Source organism: Tyto alba, unplaced genomic scaffold, assembly GCF_018691265.1.
Source record: "Tyto alba isolate M040663 unplaced genomic scaffold, T.alba_DEE_v4.0 Super-Scaffold_44, whole genome shotgun sequence".
Lineage (NCBI taxonomy): Eukaryota > Metazoa > Chordata > Aves > Strigiformes > Tytonidae > Tyto > Tyto alba.
This window is the reverse complement of record NW_024881320.1, coordinates 8,424,759-8,441,419: the sequence shown is the minus strand read 5'-3', so window position 1 is coordinate 8,441,419 and position 16,661 is coordinate 8,424,759. Positions and strand designations below refer to the sequence as shown.

At 42.4% G+C, this 16,661-nt stretch overlaps 1 protein-coding gene across 16 annotated transcripts in view; it reads right to left on the bottom strand.

Annotated features, from left to right (window-relative positions):
• Window positions 1–16,661, bottom strand: part of FBRSL1 (fibrosin like 1) — a 551,587-nt gene that overhangs the window by 398,247 nt on the left and 136,679 nt on the right. For all 16 annotated transcript variants that reach the window (XM_042805739.1, XM_042805747.1, XM_042805734.1 and 13 more), the window contains exon 2: window positions 4,377–4,577. In XM_042805739.1, the coding sequence (XP_042661673.1) occupies window positions 4,377–4,577 (201 nt within the window). The remainder of the gene's footprint in view (window positions 1–4,376; window positions 4,578–16,661) is intronic.

Genomic DNA, 16,661 nt, shown 5'->3' with positions numbered 1-16,661 from the left:
CAGCTTCTTTGAGACTCTTCCTCATCTTGGGTGATTTAAACAGTGGGTGAGAAAAGGAAGGAGGAGGTGTAAGACACTCATCTTTGTGACAAATGACTATTTGCAGAACAGAGTGTTATTACAGCCGCATTTAACATCTAAACATATTCAATACACCGTGACGCTCCTGAGCTGCCTAACCACAGAGCTTGAGGTCAAGCTAACCTGAAATATCAGCAACTCTTTCCTATTAGCCCCAACTCTTTTCAGAAGGAGGTCAGCACATTTTTAGTCTACGTACAAAATGGCAATGTGTCCTGAAGCTCAGAAAAAAAAACCCACTGTTCTACACCGAGTGACCCCAGGCAGCTCAGACATTCAGAGGAATATGCAACTCCAGAAATGAACACAGAAAAGAGAAAAACAGCTCAACTAAGGCTAATGGAAGACAGACTCCAAAGTTCAAAGGGTGACTCTCTGAAAACTAGAAGAATGACTTAGGACAACACAAGGAAGCGTAACTGGAACTAAGAGGTTTCATCTTCTGTCTACCTCTCACTTCATCAAAGTGAACTATACACCCAACCATAGAGGAATCCTTTAATGAGTTGATGAGCTCCTCTTCCTCACCCGCACTGTCTGCAGCTGGGCTGGGGATTCCCTTCCACAAACCACTGGGTTAGTCATGGACATGGCTTTTTAAAAAGGCAATGACTCAATTTCCAACAAATGCTCCTGTGCTGGAGGCAAATACACACTTTCAAAGGTGCGAGCTTTACTGCAGGCCACTTTGGCTACACTAAAATATGTCATGGCTTCACTTTCTCATTCCTTGATGTTCCCTGATGACTGTGAAGGTTTTGTTGATTCCCACTGTAGAGCAGCAGTTTCAAGTCAGCACCTTTCTCTGTGCACGTGATGAGAACAGCCCCAAATCCTGACAAATCTTTGGCCAAAGGACCTAAGACTATCTGAAATGCCCTATTTTTCCTCTGCTTGGTTACAGCAGGAGATAAATGTGTTTGAATGACTTTTATACACAGAGTAATAAGCTGGAAAGGACAGATTGGCCCTTGCAACCCTCTCTCCATACCCTGAGGTACAAAAGAACCAAATAGTCAGGAGCAAATAGGAATCTGGATGCTTTGTCAAAAAGAGTGAAGTATTAATCTAATTTTCTAAACAAAGCAGACAACCTGGCACTCAAATCAGCTTACCACTTTGCACCTCTCTACAAGGATTAGCAGAATGCCGTAATTATAATGCCCAATTTGATTTATTAGAGGAAGCTGCATAGAAAAGATGACAATTCAGTAGCATTGTGAAGAGAAGGGATGAGAGTATAAGGAAAGCTTCAAATTGAACAGTAATTTCTAAGCAACATCTCAATATAATTAGCATTAATTACAGTAAGCTTTCCAAATTAGGTATAAATCTATGTTTAATAACCCTGAGATGCAAAAATCACCCCCCAAATTCCAGGAAACTTAGTATTACAGCCAATTTGTCTAGACAGCTTGGCAGGAAATGCCAGAATTCTAGGTGTGAACTTTGTGGTTATTAAAGAAAGGAAAAATTATTGAACTTGTCTATATCATTTGCATAATTAGTTTGAACTAAGAATAGCCTAGTTTATCTAGCTTAGATTTTGCTGCTACTTTCATCAACCTTACAGACCTGAAAATTTGTCTGGTTTTCACAACTACATCAGCTAGGATAATAAAAGGTATTTTAAAAATCTCCCTTTTCAATAAAAGATTAATTCTAAGTGTGACTTGTTTAAAGAGGCACAATGTAGTAATGAGTCACTCATCACAGGTTTTATTTTATAGTCTTTGTGCAAGCTTCTCAGTCTTTTTGGATTTTGTTACTTACACTTTCAAGAAAAAAAGAGATTAAACAATGAAAGATTAATTCATGTTTCTATGAATGTGGCAGTAAATATCCTATTTAATCACTGATGACAGCCAAATACTGGCCAGAAGGAACAGACAGCAATGTCCTAATTTTTCAGAGCAGAAATACAAATAATCTAAATGTTTGGTAAACTAAAGCAGCAGCATATAATTACAGAAACTGGAGTTACCCCAAAGGTTTCTAAGGAAATGTCACAAAATCCCTAGTGGCCACAACTATCTGCAACTTGGTTATAAATTTCATGTAGAAGATGTCACTATTAACAACTCTTTCCAACAACTGAAGCGGGTGAGGAACCAGCTCACTCCAGCTCCAGGAGAGAGGAGCTCCCCACTGCCCCGCCCCACACCCCCACAATGCTGCAAATACCTGAAAGGCACTGAACTCCCTGCAGCGTAATTTTAGACCTGGAGGAACAACCCTCTAACCCACAGAAAGGCAATATTTACTGAAGCAGGCTTCTGTGTCAGAGAGATTTTGGTGGCAACCGAGACCTAATGACCTCCTGTTGTGCTCCTTGTTTCCCTACTCGAACTGCACCACTCAGTTGCATCAACAGGAGCATTTGTAAGGTTACTCCGGGGACTATAGCAGAAAGTGAGCCAGCTTTATGTATGCTTTGCAAGGGTCGCTGGATTGGTGTTTGGGGTCTTTTCACATAAATAAAAAAAACTGACACAACAGCAGCTTTACAAAGACAGAGGAGCTGATGAAGCACAATGCCACAATTCTGGTGTAAGCAGCAGGCAGGAATACCATACAGCACTATTACTTCTAAACCTTTTAAATCAAAGCCAGGGACTTCTGGTGAAATACATGCTTAGCATTTTGTGGGTTTGGATGTCAAGACAAGGATCCTAGCTGCTCAAACTTTCAGTGAAACTAAAAAGGATATCTATTCACCCTTAATAAAAAGTCATTTTAATTTGCAGAGAGTGAATATTTGTGCACAAACTCATTGCATCTGTAACCAGAGGGGGAACTGAAACCCTATCACTCAACTACCAAAAACAAACAAGAAACTTAATATATTTTAATTGCATATACACTGACTAGTTTAAAACCAAAATATTTGTTATCACTTTGTGGAGTTAAAAGAAAACAAACCTATGAAATATTTTACTAGGAGTGCATGGTTACATGATTTGCTATTTAAACGTTTGCAAGCAGAAGAGTATTAACATCTTTACATAAGTTATTTGTTTTGAATTATTCCAACTATTTTTTTTTTTTTTAAATCAAAAGGAAGAAAACAGAAGTCTGCTAACTTGCTAATGGGAACAATTAGCCACCAGAAGAGTGGGGCCACAAGCAGACCATTAGGATTTCTAACATAAAAGGTGATGAGACCTTTTGAAGGAATATGTTACAACACAGTCACAAAAAAATGTGTGTGGTGGAAGTTTCGCAGGGGGTTACATATGGTAACCTTAATGACCCTTTCAAACCCTAAAATAGCGAAAGTCAGAAAAAACCACTTCCAATAACTGGACAATTCAATCTTTCCTTGTCTGGTACACATGACGAACCAGTTTCACAGAACAGAACATGTGCTTGGGTTAAACAGCTCTTGTTCTCTGCATCAAAGAGAATAAAATATAGTTTTTCATCATACCGTACTTCTGAGCTCAGAACAAATGCTGAAGGGTCAAGTACATGGGTCTTCCACTGGCTGCCATTTGGCACCATGCTAACAGACAACTGGGAACGTGCTTGTTCATCGATACAGGCTGCTGTGCCATGTGGGTTTCAAACCAATGAATGCGCACTGAGTCACCAACACATCTCCCTGCTGAGCAGCAGCTAAGTGATAAATAGCCTGCCAGCCATAATGCCTCTTATTTGTCACCTCCCCGGCTCTGAACACACTGTGGTTCAGATGGGAGTCTTCGCAATCATCCCCTCCAGCATGACAACTCTTAATCCATTAATGTTCTACCACAATTCAGAAGGGCACAGAGAAAAGACTCCCCACAGCACAACTTCCTCCACACTGACTTGCCACTTCTAAATTACTTGAATATCCTCTATTTCTCAACATACTGTTTTGGGGGCACATGAACTTGATTCATATGATGGACATATTAATGTTTGCAACTTCCAGGTGCACATTAACAAGCACATCTTCCCCAGAGAAGGCTATGATCCAATTGATGATTTCTCTGTGTCTAAGACGGCAAAAAACACAAATCTGTGGTATGAATTACCACGCTGTCTCAATGTTGCAGAATACGAGGGAGGTCTGCTCCTTCCTTTCTAACTCACCCAGTACACCTGGTCTTCCATCTTAGCTTAAAAAACTTTCCCACAACACAGAATCTGTGCTCTTGGCCAGAAGTCTTACAAGAGACATTGTTTTCACCAGCACAAGTTACCTGAGAAGCCAGGTACATTAACAACCCCAGCCTACCAGCAAAACAACATTTCACAGTGGACGATGCCATGATATGGTCACTTCAGATGAGAAATAATTTCCCTACCGGTTTGGGTATCTTCAAGGGGAGTTTCTTCTTCATCCGTTCTTTGCCTCTTTCTGCCTCTCTCTCTGAGCTCCCAGCATCATTGTTATGGCCATTTTCACTCGGCTCAGCAGACACACAGTTTTCAGATTCTCTAGGTTTCTTTCCTGGATGTCTCTCCCATTTCTCCTTTCGCTCCTGAGGCTTTAGCGACATGTCCTTCTGTAAAGGAGGACAAAAAAAATAATAAGGTCTTTGAAACTACTTTTAAGTGTTAAACAGTATAAATATTGAACAAAAACACAAACAAGACAGCATGTTCTTTCCAGAGATGACTTAAGATGAATAATTAGGCACGCACAATGCAAACAGTAATTTTAGATTAGATTAGGATGAATACTCTCCAGGCTATGTGTTTGATTAATTTCAGAGATGCTGGAACTGGTTATGAAAATGAGTTTGCTTCAGATTAATTCAGGAACGATACATCAACAGCACATGAACAAATCAGCATCCTAAAGGAAAACCTTTAACTGTTCAACTGAAACAGAGATGGTTTTTTATTTTGTTTTGTTGCTGATCTCAGAAAGCAGCATATCACACCCCCCCTGGGCCTGGCAGTCTCGGATTCGCAGCAGCATTCATATGGAGAAATGCACTTCTAAAGCCTACCATGCATTCAATAAGCAAGCCGAGATCAATGGGATCTCAACACATAACAGAGGTTGAACACTTCCAAGTGTTAAGTGTCTGCCCTGAATCAGGACTATAACATACAATCTAAGCACAGTTTAAAAGCGGGTATGTCATGTCATAATGATTAACATAGGAAGTGAGATCAGAGAGGGGAATTACTACTGCTATCCCCGGCATCTTTGAGGACTGAAAGCTGAACTTGTGGTGACAATGTATCCATCTCCCCCTCCCCTACACACACCACACAGAAAAACAGTTTAAGCAATAATATGTCAAGTCACTATGACATCACCTCACTACAGCTAGATAAACTTTTCCCCAGTGCCTTTTATTAACTGCTGATGGGTAAAAACTAAACTCTTTTTAGAATGTTTTGCATCATCTTTATCCCAATTAATTTTTTATGCGAGGTAAATAGATTTAGATTATAAGATACCTTAAAAGCACTGTTTATCGTGACAAAATTTGTCAACTTCAGCAACAGAAATTTTTCTAAATGCCTCACACCCCCTTTTCAAAATGCCTCACTTCTGACTCAAACAATTACGTCATGGATATTTGCATCCTACGTGAATGGAGTTTGCAATACAACTTGCTCACGTCAACACACACACCTTCGGTACTGCAAAAGAGCTCATGGAAATCATTAGCTCTCTAGTTTCTCAAAAACTAAAGCCCAACAAAAAAAGAAAATTAGGAATTGGGATGAAATGCCCTGCTGATTGCTCTAGATTACTTCCCCCAGCTCTCATTGAATTAGTGATTTGACTGCCTCAGTGTGCAACATGCTGATTCCACTCCAAATCACTCACTGCTTAAAGTTACCCTTCCCTATGAAGGGAGATGATGCACTGGCACTTTAGGGACACAGAGACATTGAAATTTGAATCACAATGATAAAGTACATACAGCTGTTTCCTATTCCAACCCAGGCTCAAAGACAATTAGCCAGCACCCAATCTCTGTACACCTTGCACAGGGGTCCTGTGTGGCTGGCAAGGTCATCTTAAAGCACACATATACACAGCAAGTTGTAAACCCACCACAGATACAACCCCCTACCCCAAAATTAAAATAAGCAGCACTGTCTCAGAAGTGCGGAACACACCAAAACACAGCTCAGCTTGCCAAGTCCATAACTAGTGAAAGAGCGAGGAAAAATAATTGTCTGGCATTATTCTCCATAAATGATAAAACAAGGAATACAAATTAGTGTTTAGTTGCTCATTTTGGTTTTTAGTTTTAAGATAACACTCTAGAGCAGCAGTTTGAGATGCCACTTAAAGAAGGTCACACTGTCCTATTTACTGGGAAGTTGCTGAGACGGAAATCAAAACGCTAAGGTTTAGTAACTAATCAGAATCTAGTGCAATGGAAATGACACCTGCTAACTGATACTCAGCAAAACGTTAGAAACAGAAGTCACCAAGGATGTGCACTTCTTCCTAAAGCCAGATGTAGCTGCAACGTGACAGCAGACGCGTGGAAGATGCTGCATGAGGTAACATGGGCCCCTGATAAAGGAGAACGGCGTCTGCGGCAGGGAAATGTCACCACCTGAAAGCACCAGCAAGAAACGCGCTCCTGGCTCAGTGTGCAATATTCACTTTCAAGGGTGCTTTCAAAGGCAGTAAATGGCTATGTTGGTTTAAATTCTAGCTGCCTTCACAAGGGGATTGGGCTTCTGCTAATGCCTTAGGGAAAGGTTTCCCTCAGTACCCACAGCACATTCACTCCAGGCTTTAGATGATTCACTTCACCACACAACTAGTCTGGAAATCCATGTTTTTCCCCTTACAGAATCCTGCAAAATTCCCTACTTAGAAATTTAGCTTTTTATCCCCATTTTGTTTGGAGATTTAAGGTTTGTCTCATCATTGAGCTGCTAGCAAAATTAATTCAGGGAATACAGTCATAGCTGGACCAAAGCCAAGGAAATTATGCATTCACTTGTAGTGCCACTTGCATCCAAGAATCTCAAGCACTTTCCAAACAGCCGTGAATTAAGACCCAAGCCCTGGTAGCCAAGGCTGCTGCTTGCCTCGGGCAGGAGGAAGGTGGAGGGAGGCATCCTCAGCTCCGCAGCACGTCTGGGGCAGCAGCAGGGAAGGAGCCAAGCTCCTCAGCCCCATGACAAGAAAACCTATTCCACAGTCCCATTCCTCTCCACTTCATTACAGGATGCAGCTCACAGGACTTTGCTTTTTCTGGGAATGCAGGACACAGCTTCTCCTTACTGACAGAGGGTGACAGCGGGGCTGTTTTCTATGCTGTTAAGTGCAGACCTCTTTGCAGCCTCAGGAAGAGAGCAGGAGGGGGCTAATGGAGCTCCTGGTTTTGCCTCCTTTGTTTCCTTTCTATTTACTCTACTAACAGGGCCTTCCAGTGATTGCTCTTTTATGAGAGCTTATGACCTCCAAGTTGGGGACCTCACTTAGCACAAGAGCTTACTATTTTTGGATGTGCATCTGTGCTTGTGCACAGGCAATTTCTGGCAAATTTAACCACATACAGAATATATAGTACAACACTACAGTGAACAGCATTTATTGATGCACCTTGACTTCAATCCAGCAATCCCAGCCGGCAGGTGAAACTGGCCTTCTGACAAACTGCTGTACTGGAGCCTTCCCCCCAGACAAGTCCAGACTAGCAGTTATTTTTGCCCTTTGCACATTACATACAGCCTAGGGCCTAGGAGTTCACACAATAACAATGTCTGAAGTCAGGCCCTGAAGTCAAAAGGTCTCCATATCCAGCCTTGGGGTTTCTTCCCAACCCAGGACTCAGCAGACCTGGCTACCTTTGCTGTCAGGGCCAGTAAATTCCCTTTTCCAGGGAAGGTTGGTGGATCCAGGCCCATTCTCTCTTCTTGGTTCCAGGAAGGAGACTGCCAAACCTTGTTCCAGAATATACAAAACTATTTTGTTCCTTACTACTCACTGCTTCCAGGGATGTCTCCTACCTGTCCTCACTTACGAATCTCTCTCACACCTTCCAGGGCAGGCTACAGCCTCTCCATCTGCAGCCCCTTGTCTGTCTGGGCTGCAGACGGAGAGCAGATGGTTCTAATTGGCTGCATGGTTACAGATAAGGAAGAATTAGGCTTTTCTTTAGAGCCTCCTTCCTGGCAGTTACTCCATGATACATACAAATTTCATCTCCCCATTTGCTTATTTGGATGTACAGATACCAAAGAACACTTCAACTGAAAATGTATTTGTGGTACCTCCTCTAGCTCTAACTGAAATACCCTTCACACCAGTAGCTGTGAAGATCCACTGGCAAAGACCTCAGCACAGGCTAGCAACCCAAATATGTAACCTAGACTCTGCAACAGATTTTAAGACTCCATAATAAACACCTCTGCATTATTTTCATCAATATTTGGCCCAAGCTAGTTAAAGTTATGCAATTGCAACTCTGCTTGTGGCAGAGCTGGCAACATCCTTTATCTCTTGAAATACTCCTTCCTGAAATGCCATTTTTCTTGTCACCAAGGCACAGCTGCAATCTCCAAAGACATTCAAGGTGCACGCTGCTCAGTTTATAAAGCTGTGAGGAATACAGGAGCACAGCCCTCGGCTCTGGAATGAGACCCTTCATACTCCTAAAATGCCACAGCAAGAGACTTCTGCACAGCGGACTCCACACTGTCTGTTTGATCAGGAAATAATGATCAGCCCTGGAGGACCCTGGCACAAGCTCACATCCACAGCCATCCGCTGGCTGGAGTTATCACTGCGTGTTTGCTCAGCCCAGCTCAAACTCTGCCTTAATCCTCTGAGTTTACACAGCTCTTTGAGATCTCAGAAAGCATGTAGGGGGAGGCTGGGGTTGTAAATACCTCTCACACACAGGGAACACTTGAAAGAACCTGAGAAAAAAGTGCAAAACCCACACAGCTAGATGAAAAACCTCAAGCGTGCTGCTGGGATGCAGGGGACAAAAATAACACCTACAGTTAATAAAATAACTACCCTCAGCCCTCAAGCATCAGTTTGAAATGCAGCCCTGGTATGAAATCAAGTCCATTACAATCCCCTGTCCCCAGAGCCCATTGGACACTGCAAGCCTCAGACACGCAGCCAAGCACTGGTTACACTCCGCTCCTGCCAGACTGCCTCTGCCGACTTCAGAAGATTATATGGGCTGATTTCCCAGAAGGGAAACAGCCTCCAGCTTCTCTCTCTACAACTCTTCACTGCAGCACTTACTCCTTAAGTTGGGGAACATGAAATATCCCACTGAACATCAAACAGAAGAAGGATCCACAGAAAGGAAATAAAAAACCCCACTGATGTCTCTAAAACTGACCCTGCTTGTCCCTGTTTCTGCCTCCAGCTTCTCTCTGCAAAACTGCAATGGAAAAGCCCCTGAGGATCTAAGCACCATCTATCCTTATATCAACTTTATCATGCAATTAGCAGTAGGGTTGTCAAACGTGTTTGTTTAATAGTTCAGGGAGAGATCCTGGCTCAGAGAGGAACTGAAACAGATTTATTTTTAATTAGGTTACTTTTAAAATATTCCTATTGACCTGACACCCAGTTTACAGAACAGCAACAGAGAAACAAATGCTGACAATATTCTCATGCTTTCTAAGTATACAAAGCACGTTACAAATACAGACTGGACCACTACTAAGGGAAATCTACTGTCCATTTAGTTGCATAAAGGTGACACAGGAGACAGTAATTCAGTTGGAAAGATAATATTGAAGATATACATGAGAAATGTACATGAAAGAAATTAGCTTTAAGGCACGGATTTGAAGATGGGTCCATAGAGAGAAACCACTGCAAGAACAGAAGCCAGCACAAGAAAAGATGAGTAGCCAACAGGTAAATGAAATTGAGTAATAAGGAGAGAAAAAAAGAGAGAAAAAAGGAATGGGATAAGAGACAACTCTACCAGAGGGTATCAGGTAGGACCACACCAAGGTGATTGAATTTGAACTCAACGTGGTGAATGGGCAGCAAATCCAAGTGGAGATTTTAAAAACGAGCAAGAGTGCACTTCAGTGGTGGGAAGAGAAGTTTGAAAGCCCAGATCTGAAGAGCTATGGGGTAGAAGGAACACGCAGCGAGGGCGGTGGAGGGGCCACAGAAGTAGCACTGGCCGCAGCTCGGCACCGCGGCTCCCCACGGGCAGCAGGCCAGCCCGGCTTCCCCCCCAAGCTCGGGGCACTTCGGGAGCACTCTGCTGGCATCGCCAGCCAGCGCCCTGCAGGCTCCATGGATGGGGAAGTTCTCACTGCTCCTGTAATACAACACACACCTGTTTGTTTTACTTTCCCACCCTCTCTTCTCCCCCACTGTGAACTTCACTAAAAATGTAACTCAAGCCCTCAGCCTTCCAAGCCAAAGACACTAGAGCTTTTTTAAAAGGCAAAAAAGAGTCAGGATTTGAAACGACTCTCTTGCTTTAACCCTACATTCAAGCAATGCAATCAATATCAATTAAAATGATTGCAAATGAAATCCTTGCTTGTTTAACCTTAGACTGCAATTCTCCTTTGGTAGCTGACGTATTCCAGATGAGTTTGGGTCTTGCTTTTTAAAATGCATCACGTTTGCTCTGATCCTGTCACATGTTTAGCTCGAGAGTAAGATGACTTTTTGACAAGACAGCTTTGGAAATGTTACGACAATTGAAGCTGCCACTGGCTTGCAGGTTTATGATACATGATTTAACTTAAAAATAAAAGTGGATGAACCAAGAAACTCACTGTAATTGAAACAGCCAAATTTATTACCAGAGGCTGCAGTACTGTTACCTGTGAAGAGCTGAAGAGCAAGCTGTCGGTACTCTGCTTAATGCCCACTTGTTTTATCTCCCAAGAATTAAGACCTTTGCTGCTAGGACCTTGAAGACATCGTACCAAGCAGAGACACCTTAGACAAATGTTATCTTGAGACAATGCAGCCAAAAATTACAAAAGGGAAGGTCAGTATCACTCTACTTTTAAATTTATTCAATCCACAATGATTTTTACAAGGCTTTGATTGCTCTTTTTGCCCGCACGAGACCTGAATAAATAATGGTAAAGTGCTGAGCAGTAATTGTTTTAAAAACGTTGAGGAGAAGGTGGCTGGTACTGTTCTCTTCCTTCTCAATTACTGGAGATTACTCTCTCCACACTAGCATCAAAGTCCCTGGAAACAGAGTGTTTAACAGTAACATATAAAAGTAAGAATGCATACAGCAAATACATTCTCTTTAGTAAGAGGTCAAGGAAATCTGCATGAATGTGAGCATATGATTGTTCATGGTTTTGATATAAACCTTCTCCACCATCACCCATGGGGGATATAGATACACAAAATCTACTGTTTTAAGCTGCACTCCACAAGCCCAAAAGGAAGCCAGCAGGGGCTTTCTCCCTCTCCTCCAATTTCCTCTTCAGAGCCTGCAGGCTCCTAGCTGCAGAGAACTGCACCCGTCCTCCTCACTACCTACTAACAGACATACTGTACAGCTATTAAAACTCCCACAGGTGCTTGCTGTCCATCAGAAAGGAAATGATCCCATTTTAAGCCATCAGTATTTCCTCTAGTGATGGCAGTAAATGCCCAACGAGTGCTCACAGAATTACTGTCAGCGGAAAGTGTGTCAGAGAGCAAGGGAGCTTAAATGATTGAAGGGAAGCTGGGGCACCATTTTCAGGTAGATGAAATGAGGCATATTGCAAGCCCAGACTGCCCAGCTTTTACAGGCTGCAGGAGTGCTGAAAGGCGCTGCTGTTCGTGCACCACAAGGCCAACCTGCCCAGCTTTCACAGCAGATGAAAGTACTTTTCGGTTGAAACTGTTTTCAGCCAGGACTGGGAGCTCAGCCTGCCCAGTTTATGTCGTGTAAGAAGGAGCTGGAAAAGAGCTTCTGCTTAATCTGACAGCACCAACTTCAATTTATTTGAGCGGCATCGCCACACGGCTGGGTACGAATGTGGAGTGCAGAGTGCATGCCTCCTGCGAACTCCCATCGTCTCGGTGAGTGCCCTCCCAAGAGGCAACAATTAGCCCAGCAGCAGCACCACACTCTGCCCTTGAGCTGCCCAACATCTCCCAAGTGACAGACTATGCATAACACCTCAATTTTAAAAATTGGGATCTGAGGGACATCAGTCTCAATTAACTTCCAAAGGTATCCACCAGGTAAGCAGCACGGCCAGGTACGCACTCCAGGTCCAGTGTTTTGGGAAGATGTTCCTTGAGTGTGCCAATATTCAGTGACACTGCTGGGCCCGTGCTGCTGATAGGCAGCAACCACAAGCTTGTTTCAAGAGCAGCCTTTAAACACTTAATCTGGACTAATTCCTCTTCCCCCCAGATTACTTAAACAGGCACTCATATTGAAATCAAACAGTTCCCATCCAGTGACAGAATTAGGACCTGAAGAAGCAGCACTTTGCTTGAAGCCAGATGTGGCCATTTCGTCACTCATTTCCATTCTTGCCAGGAAGGTAACGCATCCCCCAGTCTCCAGCTACACCAGCTGGCCCCAAGCTGCCAAAGGAAAAGGTATGGGGGTCCTACCAGCACATACTGGTATGGTATCTGGAAGCTTTCACTATTACCAATTTTCAGCTAAACTAATCAGAAAAAACAGGAAGGTATTGTTGAGCAAATATGCTTCCGGCCTGTTTATCACTATGGACAGGAACGCTTAGAAATACTGGCTCTCTCTTTGAAATTGATAACAAAAAGAAAAGACACAACTGTTTCAACCTCTGCTGAGGGGGATGTCATGCTTCCATGAGCTGGACTCTGGAAATGGGAGCTGAACCAACCTGAGGCTGGGCAGATGGACTGGGCATATGGCTCATTTACCAAAAGCAGGGACCTAAATTGTTCTCCTCTATCTGTGCATTTAAAGTTTTGATCTTCATAGTGCACAGTATATAGTAACCACATTAGGTTTGTACTGACTACCATGTGAATAGCTTCATACTTGAGACTTAAAAGATACAGCTATAACCTTAGGTAGCTTGGTCATGAATTCAAGAATCTCAGGCCTGATTTCTTATGGAATTCAAAGCTTCTACCTGCTAACTACAAATGCAAAGTTTTAACTTATTTTCTAGGATTCCTGATTCAACCACAGGTGTTGTCTCCACTCATTTTGTGGTACATACTTCTAAAACATAGCCATGAAAAATGTTCTCAGAGCAGTAGCACCTACAGAATGAAAGCTCCAGACAAATGTCCCCAGCGGTGATAGTATCAAACACATTTGCTCTGCAAGAAGCTGTGGACGTTTTGAGACTGCCTCCAGCCTACACTCTTTATTACCACCCTTCTAGGAAGGGTGCCATTCCCAAAGATGCTGCAGAACAGAGGTGTGAATGTTCTTCAGCCACAGCACAGCAGACTGCAAGCTTAGCTTCAACTGCAGTTTGACACAGCTTGCACAACGCCAACGAATACTGCGCTGAAGGAGACGAACGCTTGCAAATTCACTTCTGCCAACTCTACTGTAGGGGTGAGACTACAGAAGAAAAAAACAGCCGTATCCTCATCCCTGGTGCCGCATGATAAATTAATTGATGTTTAAATGCTGGAACACTAGATGTATTTTTTACCAACTCCACAGTTGCCCTCAGTGGTAGGCAACAATTTTCAGTTCAGCTGTCATGAGGTCTAGAATGTGTATTAAATAATTAGTCCTCTGGTAGTTTCTTTGGCGAGGAAGCAAGTGAGAAGAAAAATAATTGATCCAACAACAAGAAATATGTAGAAGCCAGCCATCGCCAGAAACAGCTGCCCATAGCATATTACTTCAATCTAAGGGGAAAACTCCAAGTGAAGTGACTTCTAGCAGGACAGAAATGCCTTTCTAAATATCTGTCACATGCGCTAATGAAAAGTCCAGGAGAGTGCATCTGTGCCACCTTCATCACCCTTGCTCCTTCTCAAACATGGTGCTGGAGAAAAGCATTGTACAACCGAGGTCTACAGCTGTCAGTCTGGCCAGCAGCTATGTTCTCCCGTGTCGAGTGGCTTAGCACACCACGTGCTCATAACTGGTTTGTTAGAACAAATAACAAGCAACCAAATGTTTCCATATATCCTTAGGGCTTTCTAGAACAGTTAAAAATATTCTGATATCTGTGTCAGGAATGAAACATTCATTTATATCCTAGGCAATTGCTGAGAAAGGGGAAACATACACTATAGTACCAGGCAATTTTGATGTATTCTATGTTACAAAACACTTTCAGTCAGAGCTCAAAGGTCATTAATAGATTTTCATATGTTTACAGACAGCAGCAATTTCGAGCTCTGTAATTTTAAAACTGCATGTCAGTCTCTCAACTTCCAGCTGTTATTTCAACATTAGATAATGAACACAATGCAAAGGTTACACAATCAGTTGAACCAGCTTATGCTGTAGATCCAGTCACACAAATCATTATTAAATTCTAATTACACATATATTATTTTACAACTCTTATTAGAACAGCAGGGCAAATCCTCTTTTATAAAGAGATCAACAGTTTAGAAAAAGAGGCCAGAAAGGTTATTCTTTTAGTGTGACAGAGTTGCTTCTCTCTCTCCCTCCATCATCTAAACCACTGTTGATTTATGAGTCTCAGAAACAAAGCTGCACACCTTGTTAACACCACACCATTCGGTGCACGTACAGCTATCAGCCCATATTTTATTTAAGTGCTTTATAGATCCCTAACATATAGACATTGATGCCTACTTAAAATAATCATCTTTGATCAAAGCATGTAGTGGTTACCCAATGTACTGTCTGAACTGCTCCTGTTTTTTCTTTATACAAGTACTTTGAAACTGAGAAGATACCCTCCAAAAATTAGAGATTTCTTCTAAGGAGAGCACTATCTAACCTAAAGCTTTGCAAGACATCAGATTTCCATACCATAGATTTTTATTTTATTATTTTAATTTTGGACCAGAAGTAATCACTATAATCATCCAATCCGACCCTTTTATCATGCAGCCAAATGAGCAAAATCACCAAACTGTGGTCTTACGGAAGTTTTAGAAGTGCACTAGCAAACTACTCCGTTACCAACTAACAAAAAATCAGCAAATTATGTTTTGACTTTGCCTCTTGTTTTTTTCTCTCTATTCCCAGGCAGTGCAAAGTCTTACCCACTCTGGTTTATTCTGCCCAAATCCAGCTGTCAGTCACACAGCATGTAACCTCAACGGGAATTGAAGAATCTCATCCCCAAGATTCAGCTTTGAAGCAGGACAGACCAGCAACGTCCCTTTGTGTGAGTGAGGTCTCCTGCGGTGACAGCAATGCTACCCTGGCAAAGTGATGTCTCTCTAATCCCCAGTGCATCCTTAGCCAGCAATGAATTTCACACTGGGAAATTCCATGCTTTGACATTAAATAATTCCAGCTGGGATTTTCAAAGGATAAGATATAGGAGTCCAATCCCATCACATTCCAATAGGAAGCCCTTAAGGTTTGGTTTATTTTCTTTTTAAAAAGGAAACCCATATTTCATTCTTATTTCCATCCCAGTTTCCTCTGGGACATTAAATCGAAAGCAAAAAACAGGGGACAAGAGCAGTGCTAATGGGAAGACAGACTTTTATGAGACTGACAAATGACACCACCAATTCTTGGGTATATCAGTTTGCAACATGTGATACAAGAAGGAACAGATAAATCAGCACATTCATTAATGTTCCTGAGGGAAAGGAGGATCTGTACTTTTGTCTGGTTAGTCTCACTTGCCACTAAGGAAGAAGTAACCAAGCAAACACTCCACCAGGACAGGGGACAATTAAAGCTCAAGAGCGAACAAAACCAGCAAGCTGTAGAGAGGAGAACATGTGCAGAATCAAAATGATGCGATCCACTTATCCAAGCATGTCAAATAAGGCCTCAGGCAGGCAGTGCTGACAGGACAATAACCCACTGCAGAGCAAGGCCTCAGCAGAGCAGGTGCCGTCAATCACTCCTCCTCGCTGTCTCACCAAATCCAGGGCGAATGGTACAAGTTTTCATCAGCTCTGCCACTCTCTTCTCACCATGTTTAGAGGATTTGGGTTTTCCCGCATCCAAGCACTGCTGAGCTGGGTGCCTCTTTGTAACCATTTCCTCAATGCATGCTAAATTTCGAGTTTCTCTTAATGCTTAGTTTTCAGATCCAGAAACCTCTACTTGCATTTCATAGACCTGAAACCAAAGGCTGGCTGGTTTGCAGGAATGGTTTTCGTCCTGTCTGGAACAAGGCTCTACGAATCAGAGACTAGAGAAAGCAGCATTCATGCAATTTTCTATTTACTACTAGCCCTCAATTTTGAAATGCCATAGGGAATTCAAACATGATACAGAGCAGTAACTTTCATCACTGCTAACCCATTCAAATTAGTTAAGAGCCCTTGTACATCTCATAATTGGTGTCTCTGAGGGCCTAACTTTGCTTCTCATTTACTGTTCACAGCACCTTATGTAAACATCACAGAACAAGAACTACAGATGTAGCACACAGTATTTATTTGTTCAGATGGGCACAAACTTTTGGCAAGAACCAAAAAATCCACTCATTGTGAAAAGGGTTAAGACAGAACAGATGCAACCAGAGACTCTGGAGAACAGCCTGCATGGAAGCTGGGT